This window comes from Panicum hallii, chromosome 9 (genome assembly GCF_002211085.1).
Source record: "Panicum hallii strain FIL2 chromosome 9, PHallii_v3.1, whole genome shotgun sequence".
Taxonomy (NCBI): Eukaryota; Viridiplantae; Streptophyta; class Magnoliopsida; order Poales; family Poaceae; genus Panicum; species Panicum hallii.
Window position 1 is genome coordinate 62,730,643 of NC_038050.1, and position 21,250 is coordinate 62,751,892.

The following is a 21,250-nucleotide window of genomic DNA, read 5'->3' on the forward strand; positions in this document are numbered from 1 at the left end:
CGAGGCAGCAGCGGAACAGAGGGGAGCACCGAGCCTGCTGCCTGGAGTTATTATGGACGCTGTTGGCTGCCTAGTGTGTCCATGACGAAACTGATGAGGTGGCAGGAGAATTATTATGGAGTTTGAGGCTTGATAGAGGCAAGATCCGAGCACGGATTCTGGAACGGAGCCAATGGGGAAGAGGTGGCACCAACAGATTCACCGGGGCTTTCGCGGCGGCGCGAGCGGAGCAGGCGGCCGGCTGTAGTGAGCCGTGTGCGAGGAGCGGCGGGGGTGACCCACCAGAGGCGGCGGTGTGAGCATGGGGAGCTAGCTGGTGATGGAAGCCAGCGGCGCGAGCAGCAGAGATGGCGAGACGATGCGGGCGCCACGGCCGAGGTCGAGGACGGACTGCCAGAGACGGGGATGGGGAGCGGACCAAACTTTTACAATTTACCCCCTTGGCAAAACTCCCCCTAATTTGTACCTAAATTAACAAATACCCCCTATTTCGGATCGCGATTCTTAATCGCGATCCAAATATATGCAAATACACCCCTAATTTTATAAATAACCCCTTATTTCGCCCATGGCGGCGGATGAACGACGCCGGCGGACTACCGGCGACGATGACGCACCCAGCCGCCAAAAAATCGGTCAACCTGAAGCTCAACGACAACATCCGCCCCGTCGTCGACCTCTACACCGACCTCTCCTCGCTCTTCGCCACCTCCGACGGCGGCGGCCGCGCGGCGTCCGATGGCCGCTCCGTCGGCACCGTCCGGCAGGCCGGCGCCCGCCACAAGAGGATCAGGTCCGGCCTCGACTGGCTTGTTCACGCAATCACGCTGCACTGCTCGCCTTTCTCTCGTCAGGCTTGCTCGCCTGAATCTGAATGGCGAATTCCTTCCCCTGCAGCCGGAGGTGCGGCCTTCGTAGCGCGGAGACAACCTACGGCGCTGGTAATGGCGGCCGGAGCGAAGAACTCGACGCCGGTGGCAGGGAATGGAGCTCGCTCCTAGCCCAAGGCCGGCGATTTTGAGCATCATGAGACTGGTAGAGTAGGAGGGGGCATGGTCAGAGACGCGAAGGCGACGAGAAGCTCCGAGGACTTCGCCGTGGAGGAGGACGAACCTGTAGGCGTCGAGCGGTCAGTTGAGTGCGTCGACCGTCGACGGGAAGGTGGTGCTTGGCTGCTTGCCTTCATGTGGCTACAGAGCCGACAGTTAAATTTTACATGCTAATGTCAGTCAAGAAATTAGCCTCAGTAGGAGTTCTAAGCCCAGGCATGGAAATCTAAGATGTCTCGTTGCCGTTTCAGCTGTTTGATATTGATATGCTAAATCATAAGGAATTTGTTGCAAAATTATGCTGATTTTGCGTCTTTGTTCTTGCCGTTTCTTTCGAAATGTAAAGAAACTCCATTTCGGAGTATGTAGTTAAACACTCTCTTCACAGCACAGTGCATCTTGTGTTTGAGTCATCTTTTTCACTGCACAGTGCATCTTGTGTTTGAGTCATCTTTTTACCATGACTATTTACTGCATCAAATTCTTCTGCATTACTAAGAAAAACTCGGCATGCGGAGGAAAAAACCTCGAGCACTGAATATAATAGAAGACCTCTCACGCGGATCGAGAAAACCTTCGTACCCCTGAGCATTGAATAAGAGAAGATCTCTCTCGCAGGCCGAGAAAATCTCCGAACCACTGCCCCATCCTTGCACGGGGGCCGCCGTGACCTGTGTGAGTGCGGGCCGGAACCTTTCTTTCATGCTTTGGCGTGGCGGCAAGCGAGAGGATTTTTTTAACCCCAACCTGAAATTTGCTTCCACCGGGAGTCAAACCCAGGATTTGAGAAGTGCTACTTAGGCCACCTAACCAATCCGGCTACGCACCGTTCGCTTCCGCATTACTGAAAAAAAATAACCTTAACTCTTTTAAATTCGGATGCAACTTTAAAAATGAAGTGACTGTGTCTTTGAAAACAATACTAGAAACAAGTACAAGAATACTAAGCACCTGGAAAATTAAGAGGATTGTCAACACGAACTGGGGAGGAAAGGGTGTCCGGTGTTGCAACTTTGCAAGCCATTGAAGAACAGCAAACTGTTGGTTCAGAGAAAGGAGGGCAGAATAAACCAACATTTTCAGTTTTCTTTTGAAACTAAACCAACATTTTCAGGTGACCGAATCATTTTAGTAAAACAGATCTAACACGAGGGACAAAGACTGAAACCATCAAGCAATAGAGATATATGAGATCGATGGTAAGCTGTGAATGGCCAAATCAAGCATAGATAGAGATTTTGCGAATAAAGAAGATGTGCAAATGTACTGGTAGAAGCCGCACACGCACGCCCCACCACCCTAGTAGTGGTCTCTTGTGGAGGTTAGGAGCAAGTAATGGGCAAATGTGGATTTACAAGGGATTCTTTACAGACAAGAGGCTGATAGATGGGACACACTGAGGTTGAGGGTAGGGGCATCATCCCATGTTGGAATAGGGATGTTAGGGTAGGACAAGAGGAGGTAAAAGGAAGTGCGCCAAACCATTACAACAAAATTGACAACAACGATCGCGGATTCTTTCTCGCTCTTACATGACATAGAGATCATATTCAATCCAAATTAATGAGAACAAGGACCACTCTACTCCCTATCCACGAGAGACCAAGACTCAAGTTTAACATTTCCGGTCTCATCAACATAGGGGTCCCAATGCAACAAATAAAGAACATTTTTTTTCTTCAAAAGATGTTTTGCATCTAAGTGTTTTGTTGCTGTTGTTCTCCTGCGAACCATCCAAAGGCATCATCTAGCAAGTATTTTTTTTCTTCTTCCAATCCTCATGGCTAATTCCCCATGCTTTTGAAATCTCGTGCGATTTGGACGGTTGTGTTAAACCAAAAAAAATCCTGTCGTTTTGTAGAAAAGAAAAGGAACTCACATGTTGTACAGAGAAGACCCCCGGCCCCTCGCAATTATACCAGCTTTTTGTGGTGCCACGGTCAAGCAGCAGTCAGCTCAAGGTGCCTGTCGAAATGATGCGAGAGGAAGATGACCCGGGAGATAGTAGCTAGCCTCACCTTTGTGTTTCTTCGCAAAAATAGAAAAGAAAACCTTACCATTGCTGCATCGACCGTCTCCTACACACGGGGCCATGCGTATATAGCTCGATCCCGATCACTCTCGCTGTCCCATCAGGGCCATCGCTGCCCGCACACCGCCAGGGATGGCAAGAGGAAAAGTGCCCGCAGCTAGCTTAGCTAGAGTGCGCGCGGGGGGGCCGGGCACTGGCTGGCTGGTGGCGCAGTGGCGACGGAGCGCCATGCCAATGCCGATGCCCGGGCAAAGCGCGGCATGCGTGGGCCTCACCCGTCCGGCACAGATCGATCTCTCCGTCTCCAGGACCGGCCCCAGCACCGGCACCGGCACCGGCACCGGCATCGGCACCGTCCCGGCCCATGAACCCGGCCGGCCAGGCGTGAGAAAGTGGACTCACTTTTCTTCTCGAGTTCTTGGTAGTAAGTACGTACGTACTCCTCCCTTGACTGCAGGAACGTCGATCTAGCTATATACACACGCTAACCGGAAAGACTCTACCCGAGTAGCGCTACGTATATACATACTGTACATGACACGTACCAGCATGCTACATTGCAATACATACGTGCATTGCGGCGCACGTGTGGCTGTGAGCGCGCACACGTGCGGCAATGCATGGAGCGCCCCGCGACGCGAGCGCAAGACGACGGCCGGTGCAGGTGGCTTGTCTTGCTCTCGATCAGCCAGGCCGAGCCCAGGCGAGCCGACAGTGACTGCGACGGCGGTTACGCGACATCAGCTTACGGACGCCACGGCCGCGGGCGGATCCCAGGCAGATCTCTCCGGGCGGCACTGTCCCGCCGCGCTGCGGGCGACGACGACACGTCGATACGGCCGCCGCTGATCGAGGGCGCGCGCGGCCTGGCGTCTCTGCTGGTGGGGTCGTGCGCGCCGGCTGAATTCCGGGGATCGGGTCGCGTCGGCAGCCGGCCGCGCGGGCCGGCAGCGGCAGGCCGACGTGACGGATTTGGCACGTGCGCGGCGGGGGAGGTGAGGTGAGGTGACACGACTCCATCGACAGAGCCTGCAAAGTGCAGGTGCCTACGTGTCATGACTCGTGAGCACCGCTCGAGTGGACGACAAATTAGTCGATTGGGCAGCTTTAAAAAAATTAGTCGATTGGGTAAGGGCCGGGTCCGGAAAAAGTAATAATAATGAGTTAATGACGGCTACGGTGATCACGATAACAACAACGACGAGCTCAGGGACGCTGATGATCTGCTTTCAGACTTTAAGCTAAACGAGCTCTTTCATCTTGTGATGGAACCGACATGCGGGTTCCAGTCCTCGGCTTGACACGAGTTCTTACATTCTTTTAGATTTATTTTAAAATTTAACCGGCGCTATTTTTTCAGTATTAGATGACGTGCTCAGCGACAATGGGGCGTCTTTCATGACCAATCTTAAGGATCTGCTGGCTCAGTCTTTTGGAGATGCTTATAGAGGTAGGATTGCGTGTGTATTTATAGGTATGAGTGTGCGTGCATGTTTATAAATGCTTGCCTCTGTAATGTGTTAAAAAACGAGCCTTTTCACCTATCCCTGTTTTGAAAAATAGTTTAGATAGTGATGGTCAATTTTTTTGAAAAGAAAAATCGACTTAAGACACGGTATTCGTGATCGTAGGAGGGACGGTTATATTGTGCCCTATCTAACTACGGCTTTAGTGAGAGTTCTCATGACCATTTGACATCATTTAGAAATGGTAGGGGCTAGAACTGTAAAGGTGGGAGCACTAGCACGCACAGAGGAAGCATGTGTTAGAACATGAGCTGCATGATTACTCCGGATCAACCAATGGCCGCTGCCGGATCTTCGTTCCGGCCATGATGGCAACTGATCCGCCGCTGTCTGTCTAGTGGGATGCCCACATCGCCTGTGCAGAACTGCAGCAGACATACAGTAGCAACAGTACAGTCTTTTTTTAGGAAGCAACAGTAGAGTCTTACGGATACACGAGTTCAGACATACTGCTACAGTAGAGATGCACGCAGCGAGCGCAGCACCCGGGCTCTTCAAAACGACCACTCCATTCAGTTCAGAGCTGTGAATGCAGCTACAGGCAGGCTGCTGGCCCCCCCGTCCACTCGAATCTTCGATCCAACCCGCTCGAACGGTTCTCGTTTCGCAAGGCTCTCTTCAATCCGCCTGCCGTAGCACCGCGTGGCAGGAGCTCACGATCCGCCGGTCGGCTCGAGATCCGCCGTGTGCCCGTGGCCGCCGTCGCCGCTGTCCGCTGCCACGCCGGTAGTCCACCGGCACCGACGACCCTTCCGGCGCGGCGGCCGCCGCCGCCTACGACGTGGGGGAAACGACGCGCGCGCGAGCCGCGCCGGCGATCGGTCGGTGTGGTTGGGGGTACGGGTCGGCATTTTTCGCGGCGCCGCGGCTCCAAGTTTTGGGCTTGCACCGAATGAGCGCGGCACGCACGGGCAAGGGTGCTGCCCCACCTCACCGCCGCGGGAAACCAGAGCTTCTGTGGGGCGCATCAGCAGCTCGCGTACAACTCTGATGCGAGCGTGCGTCATGTGGCCGTAGCTTTTTGACCCTGGCGACCCTTGCTGTCTGCCGTGCGCAAACATACAGACGCGGTGCGGCAGCGCTGTGCATCTTGCACGAATTTGCTGGCCGACGCGCTCCGCTGCTAGCAAAATCTAAGGCCTCGTTTGTGTTGTTCCTGCGTCTCCAAGCAAGCATCGAAACCCCCCTCCTCATGGCACGTGATTTGTGGGAGATCAATCCTTAGTATTCCTCTCCCTCCAATTCGAACCAATTGCCCTGACCAAAAGCACCGTTAGCTCACACGGTCCATGCAGGCCTACACTTGTAGCGCTGCCGATCTGCAGCGGCCATCAATCTCCTTGGTTTGTTTTGTTCATCCGCTTCAGTGCAGCATTTCCTCCGGTTCCCAATATAACTCCTCTCTTCATCAGTGCTCCTCCCAAAGCCTCAGCTACCAGCCGAGCCAGTGCACCATCATCCTCCCAGCCTCCCCCCAGTCCCGCCCGGGTCAAGGCGATCGCCAGCAACAAAAAAACGGCTGCGCTGCAGTCCACAGGGCGCGCAGCCGGCCAGCCGCGCACGCGCACCAACTCCCCTGTCTCGGCGCGGCGGCAGCCTGCCCGCGCCAGACTCCGGTCTCTGTCCCTGTTCCCCTGCTCAGCTCCCGCCAGTGGCACCATGCCGGCGCCCAAATGGTTCCAGAAGCTCAGGAGGAGGAAGAAGGGCAAGCAGCAAGCCGCGGCATGCAGAAGCCAAGCCGCCGACGCCGACGCGGCGGCGGCTGCGACCACATCGGCGGCGCGCGCGGAAAGTCGTCCGAGCGGCGGCCAGCGCCCGTCGCCGCTGCCGGCGGCGTGCGCCGTGTCGCCGAACAGGGCGTCCTACTACTTCGCCAGCGCGGACCGCGCGCGCCAGGACAGGGAGCTGCCCTGCGCCGCCGACGTGGCGCTGGACGTCCGCGTCGACGTGGTGCACCGCCGCGCGGGGGACCGGCGGCTCGGCGGCCTCGACGCGCCGCCCGGGACGCCCGAGCTCAAGCTGCGGCGCATCGTCACGAGGCACGCCGCCGCCGACGCGTGGGAGAGCGGCGGCGGCGGCGGCCTCAGCAGCGCCAGCGCGACGACGTCGGCCGCCACGACGCCGTCGACCAGGGCGCGCGGGTTCCACGTGAAGCCGGCCGGCGGCCGGAGGCGGCATCATCGGCGGCGGCGCGACCACGACGGAAGCGTGAACAAGAAGGGCAAGGCGCTGGCGTCGGACGTCGACGCGGAGGCGTCGCCGCTGCGGCGGCACGGGGACGCGATGCGGCGGCGGTGGCTGTACGAGAGCCTGGTGGTGGTGAAGGCGTCGTCGGACCCGGAGCGGGAGATGGCCGAGAGCATGGCGGAGATGGTGGTGGCCAACGGCATCCGGTCGTCCGAGGACCTGGAGGAGCTCCTGGCGTGCTACCTCGCCCTCAACGCCGCCGAGCACCACCGCGCCGTCGTCGCCGCGTTCCGCCACGTGTGGTCCCTCCTCGCCAGGCACAGGCTGCTCGTCTAGCTCGCAGCCTGAGGCTCCTAACACTTTTCGAATCCGCGTCGTGCAGCAGAACACACCGTATTGCCTGTGTGAGCTGTGACCATCGAGCGCGCATGACAGCGTGCCCGGATCTCGCCGTGTTCATACTCCATGTCGACCGTACAGGCCCATCGATCGGCTAGCCGTCCTGATGACGCTTCCTATTGCTCTTCAGTCTTCACTAACTGTTCTTGCACATTCTTGCTGAAAACCGCGTTGCGTTCTAGATCTTACACTGTACCCGCATTACGTGCGCCTGGCAGAACCCGCCGTGTCGGCCGGTGCGCCGCCGTGAGGTCCAAGGATGGAAGCAGCGCGCGCGACGCGTGAGCAACCGGTGGCGCGCGCTGCACGCCCGGCCGCCGCCCCCCCACTTTGCTTGGCAAAAGCGAAGCGAATCGCGCCCTTTACAGCTCGACACAGCAGGGGATCGATGCCAACTGAGCTGTTGATCGCCCCGCCATACCTGTGGAATTTTCCTTTGTAGACCGGCCAGGCCGGGCCTGGCCCTCCTGCTGGGTCTCACTCTCTCGCACCAGGCAGGTAGGTGAGACGAAGAAGGTGAACTGGCCGGCCTCGCCGCGCCGGACCACCAACCGACTATCCTTGCATCGGTAGCGTTCGTACCCCGCAATCGCGCAGTGCCTGTAGAGCCGGTCGTCGTCTGCCATGATGTTTCGCATTGAGGTGCCGTCTCTGTCCTCTTGATTTTAACCTTTAGAGCTGATGAGGCTGATGCCTATCGCGAATGGCGAATTGGTGAGCTTAGGTTAGGCCATCATCCATTGGAAATGGACACCCGACTGCCCGAGACACCATGGGCCACAAAAAAGCTTTCTTCAGAGTGGAAGTGAAACGGCCGGCCACAACTACCGACCTGCTGCCCGCAGCCTCCACTACCACATCCTCCTCTATCCGAGACGCCAGGTCCGGCATCCTGCACGCAAGCATCTGCTGCCACTCGCTTCCGGGCCAGCCGCGCGCACGAAGCCAGAGACCATCCCTACGCCGCCCAAGATCGCGCTGTCAGCCACCCCAGGGCGGGTCGGAGGACGAAGCTTTCAGCTGCGATCGCGCACGCCCCTGGCCATCTTGCCAGGCGAGGAAAGCAGAAAGGAGATGGGATCCCTAACACCGCGGCAGCGCCACCGCGGCAGGGCCATCCGGCCATGCCATGCCAGTGCCACCGTCCCCTGCGCAGCGCTGCTCTGCATTGTAGCAGCGACGAGGCAAAAGGTGACCTTTTGATTCAGAGAGAGAGAAGCAGGGCATGCGAAGAAAATATTAGAAAAAAGTCTGTGACGAAAGCTGCACCGTGGTGCCTAGAGCGAGCTATAAAAGAAGCTTTTGATGGGGGCCCGGTGGATTGCGCTCCACTGCTTGTCCTCGTAGCAGTAACAGTGTCAAGGAAAAGTAAGGAGCTAGCTCGCTGATCTGTACCGAGCTGTGATCAGTGGCACAGTGACTTTACTGGGCTTCGGTGTTTGGAGTCTCCATGAAAAGAGTACAACATATGGGTCAGTTTCTAGTATGCGGCAAGAAGAGATTCTACTTCCATTCTACTGCAATTCTTTTTTTGTTTTTCCTTTTCTTGAGGATCAAGCGTTAGAGCAGTCTTGGGGGAAGTTGGTCGCCAATGCAATTATATTGAAGCATGAGAGGAGCTTTTCTTTTTCCTCTTTGGAGAACAAGACACGAGCTCTTAGGCACTAATGTGAAAAAAAATGAAAGACAGGAGCTCTGCCAGACGAATTCAGAAGGAAAGCAAGTTTAGCCAGGCTAGATGAGAGAATCTAACGATCAAGTGGAGGTATCTTACATTACATCAAGTGGGAGCAGCCTAAGGTCATGAAGTTTCATATGCAAGTGCGAGGAGCCACACTCTAGCTTAGGTGAGATAAAAGCTAGAACCACCCTAAGCTCAAGTGGCAACACCCAGAAACAGAGGGTTGTGAGGGATCGGTGATGGAGGAGGCTGGGGAAAATTTGTTCTGCACGGCGCATAGCAGCAGCTGCAGCGGACATCATCACATCAAGCATGGTGAGCAAAAGGGTCCAGCTCAGGGTACGATGGTTTCAACGTCTGATTGGACAGGCCGTCAGAGTTTCTACATTGGGGAAACGTTGGGCTGCACCGCTGCCGAAACCTTTCGGTCGGCAGCTGCCGCCCGCAGGCCGATCAAACATCCGACTATCAGAAATTCAGAGTGAAAGGGGCTCACTGCAGCTCTGCCTTTCGGCAGCTGCCACTACCAGTACGACCCAAGGGGAAGCCGAAAACGATAGCGAGGATGACCTTTTTCTTGAGATGTACTACAGAGGATGTACAACCTTTTACAGTAGATCAGAAAAGCAGTGTGTCCGAGCTCTTGTCGGAAGGAGGATTTTTTTTGGACAAAAAGATGATGTTCTTGGTGTCAGGGGAGCCTGAAAAGGAGCCAGTATTGTACGATGTACGAGCAGAGCAGGCATTTCGGGACAGCTGATGACGTGCCTTTACAATTTATCGTCATCTTTATGGCAGGTACAGAGTAATATAATCCATTTCCGTTGGAGACGGCAATGCATAATGTAAGCTCAAGCAGACAAAAGTAAACGCAACAAGACAACATCACAAGTAATGCGTTAGACCTAAGTGTACTTTTACCTGATCTTTTTTATCCTTGCTAAGTTGTACTGAACATAACTGTATAAACGTTCTTCGGTGTAACTATGGACATGAAAGTAAGAAAAAGGGGTGAAGAGATAGAGAAGGTATCGACGAAATTTTACAAGGTAGAGTATACCATGCTACTCGCAATCCTGATATCTATGCTCCCATGAAAATTCTGCACAAAGCTCAACTGGTCAGCTCCTTCCGCTAACTCTATGGTCAGTTATATTCGTCTGTACCTATGTAAGTTCTCACCGGATCCCAGGACTAAGAGGTGGGAATTCATCTTCATCACCCACTTTGCAAGATCCTGGAGGCCTGGAACAAATGCATAAGTCAACTACTCAAAGCTCAAGCACAGAACTGAGACCTGTACTGACTCATAACATTCTAGTGTAAAGCGCATGAACTTCAGCCTCATAATGTGGTAGATTTCACTACTATACACAAACCTATTGGTACTCCGTGACAAAGTCTCTACACTCCCTTTCCTACAAAAAAAAGGTCCCTAGCTCCCCATCAGAACAGAAATACCAGATACTTCGCCAGTCATTTATCTCGCATTTAATGGCTATGATACACTTGCAGGAATGTAATCAGTAGACTACATAATTTAAAGCTACAAACTACTACCAAATTACCTGTTTTCGGTTGTGGCAGCCCTATACCTCTGTAACACTAACGGAGGGGCATCTGTAATGGCAGTTTGTGTGTTAGTAGTTCTGTTTGATTTCAATGCAAAAGGGCCCAAAGATCCAAACTCAATAGTCTCCAATGGTTGACCATTTGCAACAGGGAAGTATGATTGAGAAGTAGATACTGGAGACATCTTTTGGCTATTGATGTGATGACAAGAAAGTGACACCTCTGGCAGCAGTGGCCTTAGGCGACTTCCATTTTGAACGAGATTGTTTGAATTAACCTCCCTTTCTAAACCATTTGGAGAGTTTACTGCATTGCTACATGGCATGTCCCCTGTGCCTCCTACAAAAGACAGGTGCTCCTTGTGGTTATAATAATTTTGTTTTCCAGCTGATATCTTCTTTGAGCAATCCCAGCCACTTCGTCTGTTTTCCAGATTCAATGGCTCATAAATCGGTCTTTGCTTTGTTGGCCAGTCAAATATCTCATGCTCTTTCCTAGTGCCAAAGCTCTGCTTTATAGGCAAGTTCTTGCATAGGCTAGCTCCAGCACACTCTGTAGTATTTGGAATGTTAAATGATTGATGTTTTGGCATCTGATTCATTGCACTGGGAGCTTGTGTAGACTCCATGTCATTATCATATTGCTTTTGCAAAAAGTTCTTGTTCGAGCATACATCCTGGCAGTACTTCGGTACATGCCTTGCTTCATCTTCGTGTCGGACAAATTCCTTTCGAGTATGACAATTGAGCTTTTCAACAATTTTCCTATCTGATCGAATGTATCCTTGTATCTTCAATGCTTGATCTATTGTTAGTTCCTTGGTTCTAGTGTCTAGTGCAACTTGCTCCCTGTGAGACACAAACCTTGTTCCTGGGCCTGAGTTCTGGTTGCTTTCAAACCTCACTGGTTGATTTGACAGTGTTTTCCCATTCTCTCTCGAAGATGCCAATTGCTCCTTGTGAGTATCACATCTCTGGAATACCAACAAATGGAAAATTACACTGTAATCTTAGTATATTAACAGGCACATTTCCTATGATAAGTGTCCAAATGTTTCGTAAACTAACAGGTTCGACTTGAGTTACGATGGGCAGATCAACCAATGAAGTATAGCAGTAATAATGAAAATGGTCAAACTGGACCAAACTTTTTTTTTTCCTTGAAACTAACCAGCTCTAACAAAAAACATCACCCAGGTTGTGAAAAGAAGAAAAAGAAGAATATCAAATTGAATGTAGCTATATACACAGATGAAAGATCAGATATTGGCAAACAACATCTCCATACCTTTCTTGAAAAGTGCATGTCTTTTCCGCTTCCATGCATCTCAGCACTATCCTCAGAGCTATAACACCATGAAACAGAAGAAACCTCTGAATCAGCACAAGAAGATGGTGAAAGTCTGGTGGATGGAACATTTGTCCCGGAGGGCAATGAAACATTCTGCTGGCAAGTCCTGTCCAATGGGTTCTCATTCTGTAAATGCTGTGAAACATATTCTATACTCTGAGAACACGGAACAGGAGACGTATTCCCTCCATTGCTTTTAGCAGATGAAGGCAATAGTAGACTTGGCATTCCTGCATCCCTGTTGAACAAGATACTATGGGCAGGAATGTGAAACGTATCAGCAGAAGATGCTTCGTGAACAGACTGCAAAAACCCATCAAACAAGTATTCGAGGTGGTACTGAACTTGACGCAGGCATCTAAATTGTGAATCCAAATCCCCTGATAGATCAGGCAAGCTCAATGGCGAACGAGGAAGATATTGTTTTTCCACAGGAATTTGTGACTGTATTGATGGCCTATCATCCATGTGGAAGGCTTTGGCAGTACAGTGAGGTACCTGCTCCACTTCATGGTTTGAGTAACACTTTCTACTGCCAGCATGACCGTTACCTTGGTAAAACGATAAATTTTGTTCGGGTGCATGATGGACAGAATTGGATGACCTCGTACTTAAACCAGTACTTAATGCAGTGTTGTGGACCCTTGGAAAAGAACTATTCAAATGTGTAGGTCCATTTTTTCCAACATATAAGTTCTTATCACCCAAGCTCTTTGAAAGATAATAAGAAGTTGTGTTCTCATGCTGTTCATCGTAAGAGATCTTCATACTATATATATCTTCCAAAAGAGCCTCACCAGTACCAAAGGAAGCATGAAATGCACTATTGCTGCTAGTATCTGGTCTTACTCCTCTTCCATTCCTTCCCAAAGTGGTTGTGAAAAAACCGTAAATTTCATCAGGAATAACTTCTGGTGGTAACATGAGGATATGACCAAGCTTTCGAGCACCATATAAGAAAGCTGTTCGAATACGATGAAAGCTAGCTGCACAAAATCACCATTCTAAGTTAGCAGATGAGGTAACACAAACACAAAGCTAGCTATGCATGGGTTTATGCAATTATTGCATACAGACAGCAGCACGGCATATAAAACATTATGATGCCCAAGCAAGTTTATGCGCTTTGTAATTTCTGAGGGAAGGAAGATGTTGTATGAGGACGCAAGTGTACCCCAATGGTGATTATTATGATGGCATTCCATTCTAGATCATTTCTCCTAATTACATCGAATGCCATTCTAGTTCATTTTATCAAGTTTTGGGTCGACCCAATGACCCAAAATGATTAGGACTTGCATCTCTAGTTGTAGAGGATTACTTATAAGAGTTATAGACATATCTTGGGTTAGGTCAGACCTCTGTTCACACTTCGGCCAAGATTGTTGCACTCCTTCAGTGGATCAATTATGTTTAGATGTTTTGGACGAAATCTCGTATAGCATGCATCAGAATTTCTTGGAGGTACAGTTGCTTTATCCACTGAGCTCTTAAGGAACTCTTCGTCAAACAATAAGTCATCAGTATGTGTAAATGTAGCTTCAACTGCAAGCAGGATAAATTTTAGAGTTAATTCAGATAATAGGCATCGGGTGATTACTCTGCCAATGAAACAAATGAAAAGATTGCAAGGTAGCCCACCATTTAAGTTTGGCAAAGATGACAAAGCAACAGGGCCATTTAAACTTATGCAATAGTTGTCCCAGTCAAACTTGCTAAAATATTCCAGAAACCTATAAAGAACCTATTAATAAAAACACAGGGAGATGGCAAAGATGTGAGCTTTTTATTATCCGAAAGAGCAACTATGTCTTCAATATCTGAAACAAGTACATTCTTCCAAGACATACCTCCAGAGGGCTGTGGAGAGATTTGTGAAATAGATTGAATATGTAAAGGATAAGTACTTCCAGTGCATATGTGGATATTAGTCCATGTTGAGCTCCTAGTAGGCGACTTTCATAATAGCACCATGCCTTGATCAACATGATGCTCCTTTTAACTAGATGGTTCTTACCAACTTTACGATCGACCTGAAGAAGGAATCATCATTTACAATGACTTGGTACGATAACAAACTTAAAGTACACCTAGACAGCATGAAAACCAATGTTGTGCAACCTACACATTCAACAAGCTAAGTGCCTAAATAACAGGAAAGACTTTGAAGTAGAACAGAATATATGTTTGAAATACGATTTCACACAATAAAATGCATTAATCACCAGCTCAAGGAAGCAGAGTGCGCAGATCCCGCCAGTTTGATTGAATGAGATATCAACTATAATATTTCCAATAGTGCATTTAATGAGCCTGACCTGGATGGACATACATTTCAGATAATTAGATGGGTGTGCAAAACAATAAATAACATGTCAAAGAGGAAGATGAAAGACACAGCTCTGAAGTTTAACTCTACATGTATAAGAATTAATTAAATGAGCAGAAATGGAAATGCGAAGTAAGTGATCAGACTACGACATCAGAAATTGCATAAACCATCATCATATATGACTAGGAATGTACATGAAGTAGATGAGAATGAACCTCAGCATTGATTTGTTCCAAGTTCTTCACTACAAATTCAGCATCACTGTTCTGCTCCTCTGACTCAAGGATGCAGGAAACATCATTAACCAAAGTACTATCATAAGATGTATTTCCAAGGACAGTTAGATCAATATCCCCATCAGGAAGATAAGTCTTAAGTGGAACCGATCCAAATGCAAGAACCTGAGCAATGCAGTAAAACAGCGATAGTTAATCATAAAACCAATGTGCCAACAGGTTCAACACAGAACAGGTCTACATGAGATCAACAAGACATTTCATTAAGAAACGATTTTCTATTAATATAAAGTTATAAACTGGCTATTCTTCAGATAACAAATATGGTAGGCATCTCGTAATGTTCCTATTTGACTCTACCGGGCACACTTTTGTACTTATGTCTCCCAATAACAGTCACATGATGGTAATTCAGCCAAGACTTATCTTCACGACGCCAATTTTTTCCAAGGAGCAAACCCGTAATCATTGACATTGACAAATGCTATGAAGAAGCACCATCATATGGCTCCAAATCTAGGGCTAATGGCTGTATGCTATAGCAGCCACACGTTGTGAGGAAATCCAGCTATAAGGTGCATCTCGTACGCATTAAAAGTGATTGGCAGAATAGCAACAAATAAGGACCAGTTTTCAAGATCTACCATCTGTGGGTGGGGTGCTAAGAACTTCCACATATATAAATGTGCAAACCTTAAGGTACGACTCATCAAACAGCGTACCTTCTGAACTTCCATCAGTAAAATAACAATGAAACTGTGTTCCAACAATGCGCTCTACGGCTCTAGGTACGTGGCAGCAGAATTGAAAGCAGGAAGTTGGCAGGCAGCTGTCGGTGCAAGGCAAAGTCCGGCTGTGTCAAATCCTCTACCGCAGAGTCACTCTGCCAGGAAGATTCCACAAGAGCATTCCTCAACTGCCAAACTATTCAGTAAATTCCACGTGGATGAGTCAACATGGATGGATGGGTGGTTGGATATGCACAGCTCGAAGCCGACATTGCTGCCAGTGCCAGCTAGTAAAGCAGGTCGTCACGGGCAGAAACTGAAACACAACCATGATTACAACCAATTTTTTTTGTTTACTTCTTTTTCTTTCTGCTAAGATAGAAAAGTTTGTTTATACTTTCTCCCGTAAGAAACTTGCCAGGTAGAAATTGGTTTTCCTACAGGATATCGCGCCTTTCCGTCCGACGTAATGCTCGTGAACAGACACAAAAGGATCTTTTGAATGCTTCACGAAACCCTCTAATCAACAGCACAGAAACGCGTCCTTATTTTGCTCAAGAAAAGGATGTCGGACAGGAACGTGTACATAAGCTAAAAAGGCACAGCTCAGCTCACACCTCAGTCACAGACTGACAGAAAGGTACTCAACAATTCCTATGCTCATGACAACAGAAATGATCCCCAGCTAATCAAAAAAGAAATGATCCCGAATCCGCCATCGTAAAGGCCAGGACAACATAATTTATTTTTTTAAGAAAAAACGAAGCTGAACAATAACGACCCGCCGCGAGCAAATAGTTAATCCTGATCCGTACGAATAAAACAGAATAACAAAGGCTAATCCCCTCGTGAACGTTATAGTTGACGAGCTAATCCCGATCCGTACGAGCCAGCAGAATAATCAAAGGCTAATCCCCTCGTGAAAGTTATCGCGTCAAATCCCTTGGAAAGCGATGGAAGACTAAACAAACTAAAACTGCTCCCAATGGAGCTAAGCAGACGAAGAGGAGAATCCCGAGACATGTCAGGGGGGCAGCAGGGAAGAGTGTACGAATTATCCACGGAATCAGAACATCCACGACGAATACCCGAAAAGCCGAGAACAGACAAACACGGCAGCTCCGGCGCCGCGCGCGCGGACGGTGACGGCCGCAGCCGCACCGCACTGCCGGGAGGACGACGCACGCACCTCGCAGCCGAGCGCGGAGCCGACGAGCCTCCGCGCGTAGTCGACGACCTCCGCGCGGCGGCGCTCGGAGGCCTCCGTGGGCCGCACGCGGCGCACCACCTCGTCCGCCGCGGCCCCTGCCGCCGCCGCGGCGGCCGCAGGCACCGCCTCCGGCGCCGGCGCCGGCGCCAGAGGCCCCCTTCCTCCCGCCGCCATCCGGGGAGTCGCCGCCCGCTACCTCGCCATCCGGAATCGTGGAAACGAAACGGAAAGGGGGGCAGGGAGCGCTGGCCTGCTGTGCTTGGGAGGGGATTTTTCGGTCGGTCTCTACCGCGTCCCTGGGGTTTTCGCCGAGCCGTTACGAATGCGAGGGCGGTGCTCGGGTTTCCGGGGGCGGGGTGGGCTGGGTAGGTAGGCGAGTGCCCCGCGTCGGGCGTGCGCGGAAGGAGGGGGATGCCGGGGAGGCGAATGAACAGGAAACCTGCGGGTGAGGACGCGGAGGGGGAGGCGGTGGTGGGGCAGGCCCTGGCGGCCGTCCCTATCTGGATCCGGGATTTTATAGGCGAGAGTGCGAGCGTCGCCGAGCCTGCCTGCGTGCGCCCGCGCCTGGCCTGCGCGGCGCCGATGTGGGGATGGGGCCAGGTGGTGCCCAGTGGAACCGTCGTCGTGGCGGCTCGCGTGCTCCCTGCCTCGGGCCGTGGGCCGCGGCCTCCTCACTGTGGGGTGGGCCCGGGCCGACGTGCCGTTGCCGCCTGCGGTGGGGAGTGAGCCGGCACCTCTAGTCTGCATGGCACGGATCGGACACTTTGACTACGGGGCGGATGGTTCGGTTAAAACCGCACCTGGGATTAGTGCTGCTCGGTTACAACCGCACACAGCAATTCCAGTTCTGACTTCTGGCTGGCGTGGCTGGGTTGGTCCGGTCCGAGTACCCTACCAAGACGCAGTGAAAACTTTGCGTGCCCCAAGGAAGCAAGGAGCAGGCCGCGGCGTTGGGTCTTCTTGAACGCCGGCGGGACGGCGACCGCCGCGGCGGTGCCGGCTGAAAATGTGGAAGATTTGCGGCAAGACTAGCGCGAGATCGATCCGGTACGGGATTTTATTGGAAGATTTGCCAAGCGCCCGTACCCAGGCGAGCGCCGCTGACTAGGCCGCAGGAAGGGAACTCGACGAGCGCCGCCGGCGGAAGTTGCGTGCCACGGCTTCCATCACCGACGGAAACAACGTGCCCGCGGCTTGACCGCACGTACGAGTACTTCATTTCTTTTTGTTCCTGCCAAGTCGTCGCCGCAACCAGGGCAGGCCAGCCGCCAGCCAGCCGCCGGCCGCCGCGCTCTGAGCGCGGCGCGCGGGCGCGCGGCCGAGAACGCCGTCCGCCACGCGAGCCGCGATGTCCAGTCACCCGCGCTTGCGTGTCGCGATCCCGATTCCCGCCGCCGCCGCCGGGCTGGGGAGGGAAGAGCCCGCGGCCACAGGATCGGAGGCGGCGAGGAAACAGTCAAGAAAGGCGTTCCCGGGTGCCGAGGCGCGACGGGACAAAAAGGCGGCATGGGCCCATCCGTCCGTCCGTCCATCCTTCCCCTCTCGCGGCCGGCGGCGGCGCGTGCGTGGCGCTCGGTGCGGCCGTCTCTTCACGCTCACGCCCTCTTCGCAGCTCGCCGGCCCGGTGACGATGAGGCGAGTGGCGTGGACGCGCGGTGGTTTCCGTTGGAGCACTAACTGCCGAACGGCCCCGTCCTTATCAGCTCATCCGGAGTCCGGAAACCGACAAGGGAGACAGTGCAGAGAAAGAATACCCGTGTCTCGCCAAATTGGCCTGCGTATTTCACACTATTTCCTGCTCATCAGTTTGCCTGAAAATGGTGTCCTTTCCCCTCTAAAGTCAATCAATCTGAGCACGGCGGCGAGCTTTGTCAGAGGGCTTGGGGACTCGGATGCGCTTTCCAGGCTCGCGGAAGCACATCGGCATCGGCACAATGGTGATGGTGGACGCAGGACAGCGCCAGCCTCAGGCGTTGGGCGTCCGGACGAAGAGGTTGCGCCCGAAAGTAGGAGAACCCGAGATGAAGACGACGACCCTGCGAACACCTGAATCTCAATCCGACGGATCAGAATCGTCGGCCATTAAGATGGATTGCATCACACTTTATGCGTATTTTTTTTCTGAATGGAATATTTGTTTTGGACTGGAATAGCATCAAAATACTAGGTGGGCCCAGAAAATTTGTGCAGGCGGGGAAGATCCGGCCCAGCATGCTCCCGGTTGGCTCACTTGGGTCATCACTCACTCATCAGTTCCTTTTCCTCCGGGAGGGCCCAGTGCGTCCAGCCAGCCGTCGGATCTCGATCCGGCCCACCACGTCCCTCCGCCGAAAGGATATGCCCCGCTAATCACCCAGCGGCACGATCAATCATCACAAAACCAGCTTAATTAACGGAAAGAAACGGAGGGAAAAATAAATAATGGCGGCGTACTCGTGCTGACCTTGCTCGGCTTCGGTCCTGCCGCCGCCGCGTCGTGGGAGGAGAAGAATCGAACCGTCTCCCTTCCCCACCCTTCACGGCCTCTCCGGAGTATTCCCTCCACTGCACCGGTCTCGCATCGTCTCCCCTCTCTCTCACTCTCTCTCCGATCCCGCCAGCGAGTCCTGGGTTCCCGCATGGACGCCGGCGGAGTGGCGGAGGCCGCCGCCAACGGCGGGATCGAGGGCTCCGCCGACCCCTGCAACTCAGGCACCGCCAGCGGGCACAGGCTCTCCGTCCACCAGATCGCCGGCGGCGGGAAAGGTCCGCTGTTCTTCCCCCAACTCCCCATGCCACCCGGTTGGGCGTTCCGCGTCCTGTTGTTACGGCCGTGCGATTAGCAGCGTCGAATTGGATATCGATGTGGATACAGTCTCGCCGTTTTGGATTAGATCACGTGTCGTGTCTGTGCTCAACGGTAGTGGATTTACACCTGCAAATTTAAGAAATGGCGTCTCGTCAGTTAGGTTTCTATTTTCAGGGTAGCACAGCCAAGCATGCGCGACTACAGGCGATGGTGTGATTGCCTATTATAGGGGTTGTCTGCTGTGGTTCGGAAGCTATATAATTGTGTTGGGATGTGGACTTGCAATCAAGGAATAGCATGCTGTTTAATTGGAATTCTAGTTGTTATGAACTCAATCAGGCTTCAAATACTCAGCCACGCTGAATTGGACTTGATGCATGATTGCAGAAATTGGGAACCCATTCTGATGAAAGATTAGTAATGTAGGAGCACACAGCATATTGAATTTTGTGTCCTATTAGGTTGTGAAGTACACGGTGGTTGTACTTGTTCTCAGATGCCAGGCAATTTCTATCATCATCTCATACACTTAGTTGAGAATCTTAGCTTCAAGTGATCTGATATTGAATATTTTCTTCTGCACTGAGATTAGCCCTTGCCTGTCACTATAGATGTTTCTAGATTGGCCAACCTTTCTTTTGTCATAGAAATGGAGAGAACCTTTAAAGAACTGAATAAAACACTAGGTTATTCAGGGTTCTAGAGATCTTTACATTTGATTGGAAAGAATGGTAATGTCACAAATTAGAGTGAGCAATGATTACTGAAGAACTGTAAATGTAGGTCAACGATGATGACATAAAATGTGCAAAGATGTTGATACAAATGTACATTGTTTCACTTGATTTCTGTTCGAATATTTAAATGCTATATATGCTACTTCTATCTCCTAATAAAGTGCAACAGGTCATCCATTTGTCTCATTCATGCTAATGCCAATTCCTACTTTTCAGCTGCTGATATCATCTTATGGAGGCGAGGGCGTGTTACATTTGGTGTTATATTTGGTGCTACTATGGCATGGTTGTTGTTTGAGAAGTCTGGACTGTCATTCTTGACTATCTGCTGTGATATATTTCTCATCTTAATAATTGTGCAGTTCCTAAGGGTTAAAATAGCTGGATTGCTAAATAGGTAAGAAACCCAAATCCTTTCTTCCATTCTGTTTCAAATTTTGATGGAATTGCCTTTCACTGGTTTTCTTACTAGTCAATTATCTCCAGGCAGCTTAGGCCACTACCTGAATTAGTTTTATCAGAGGAGATGGTTAGCAATGCTGCAGCCTCATTCCGTGTCAAAGTCAACAACATGCTAATGATAGCGCATGACATTACTCTTGGCAAGGACTTCCGGCTCTTTTTCCAGGTTTGCTATCATGCACGTGCTTATCCTTATTGATTATTTGGTATTCCTGTGGTTGCTGAGACAGAATTCTCTTCACAGGTTGTGCTTGTCCTTTGGCTGTTATCTGTAATTGGCAATTTCTGCTCTTCTATCACTCTTGCTTACATAGGTATGCTCTGCATATATCATACTTCAGACTCACTTTTGTGCCCTACACATTTACGAATATACAGTATCAAAGGGGACAGGCTGAATCTTGTATGTTTGTATTCGGTTTGTCTGTCTGATTACAGTACTAACTTTGCAATGGCTGCGTGACAGGAACTGTTGCTTTGGTCACAATACCTGCATTATATAACAAATACCAGGGGCACGTTGATAGGTATGCGGGAATGGTCCACCGGAACATATCAAGGCATTACAAGATTGTTGACGAAAATGTGATCAGTAGACTACCGAGAAGCTTTATCAGAGATAAAGAAGACTGATACTCGAATGAAGCTAGTCAAGTAATTTTGTACCTTAAGCGGGGAGAAACTAAAGATTTAGGGAAGTAGGAAAAGAAAGCCTGCTGTAGATACCGTTGCAATGTACTCTTGAGCAATAAGTTGTGATGAAAAGGCATGCAGAAATTTGTAACTCGTTGTACAGCTTTCGTTCAGCTTTTTGCAACAAACTGGGCAAAAGGTTGTTATATGACCCAAGCAGTTACTATTGGAATGTGAAGTGAAGTGGTTTGGCTAATCTCGTACAGCAGCAGATAGTCGCAGCGAACGATATATCCACTTCTAAGGGGCATATGTTATTGTACCATCT

The 21,250-nt window shown here is 51.0% G+C and overlaps 3 protein-coding genes across 4 annotated transcripts; 2 read left to right on the top strand and 1 right to left on the bottom strand.

Annotated features, from left to right (window-relative positions):
- The first annotated feature begins 5,462 nt into the window (after nucleotides 1-5,462).
- LOC112876650 lies at nucleotides 5,463-7,273 on the top strand. The gene has a single exon (XM_025940805.1). It carries the CDS (start codon nucleotides 6,267-6,269, stop codon nucleotides 7,128-7,130), a length of 864 nt encoding a protein of 287 aa, XP_025796590.1. The 5' UTR covers nucleotides 5,463-6,266; the 3' UTR covers nucleotides 7,131-7,273.
- Nucleotides 7,274-9,683: 2,410 nt separating this feature from the next.
- LOC112874905 lies at nucleotides 9,684-16,741 on the bottom strand. 2 transcript variants are annotated; one of them, XM_025938488.1, is made up of 10 exons: nucleotides 16,282-16,741; nucleotides 14,344-14,529; nucleotides 14,022-14,114; nucleotides 13,647-13,829; nucleotides 13,438-13,540; nucleotides 13,156-13,341; nucleotides 11,734-12,782; nucleotides 10,443-11,419; nucleotides 10,041-10,119; nucleotides 9,684-9,976 (listed from the first exon to the last, which is right to left on the bottom strand). In XM_025938488.1, exons 1-9 carry the CDS (start codon nucleotides 16,474-16,476, stop codon nucleotides 10,053-10,055), a joined length of 3,039 nt encoding a protein of 1,012 aa, XP_025794273.1. In that variant the 5' UTR covers nucleotides 16,477-16,741; the 3' UTR covers nucleotides 9,684-9,976; nucleotides 10,041-10,052. The 2 variants fall into 2 exon arrangements, with proteins under 2 accessions (XP_025794273.1, XP_025794272.1); XM_025938487.1 differs by having other exon boundaries at nucleotides 10,057-10,119; nucleotides 16,282-16,739.
- Nucleotides 16,742-18,691: 1,950 nt separating this feature from the next.
- Nucleotides 18,692-21,178, top strand: LOC112876989 (reticulon-like protein B16). The gene is made up of 5 exons (XM_025941180.1): nucleotides 18,692-19,047; nucleotides 20,044-20,224; nucleotides 20,314-20,455; nucleotides 20,534-20,603; nucleotides 20,756-21,178. Exons 1-5 carry the CDS (start codon nucleotides 18,921-18,923, stop codon nucleotides 20,920-20,922), a joined length of 687 nt encoding a protein of 228 aa, XP_025796965.1. The 5' UTR covers nucleotides 18,692-18,920; the 3' UTR covers nucleotides 20,923-21,178.
- Nucleotides 21,179-21,250: the final 72 nt, after the last annotated feature.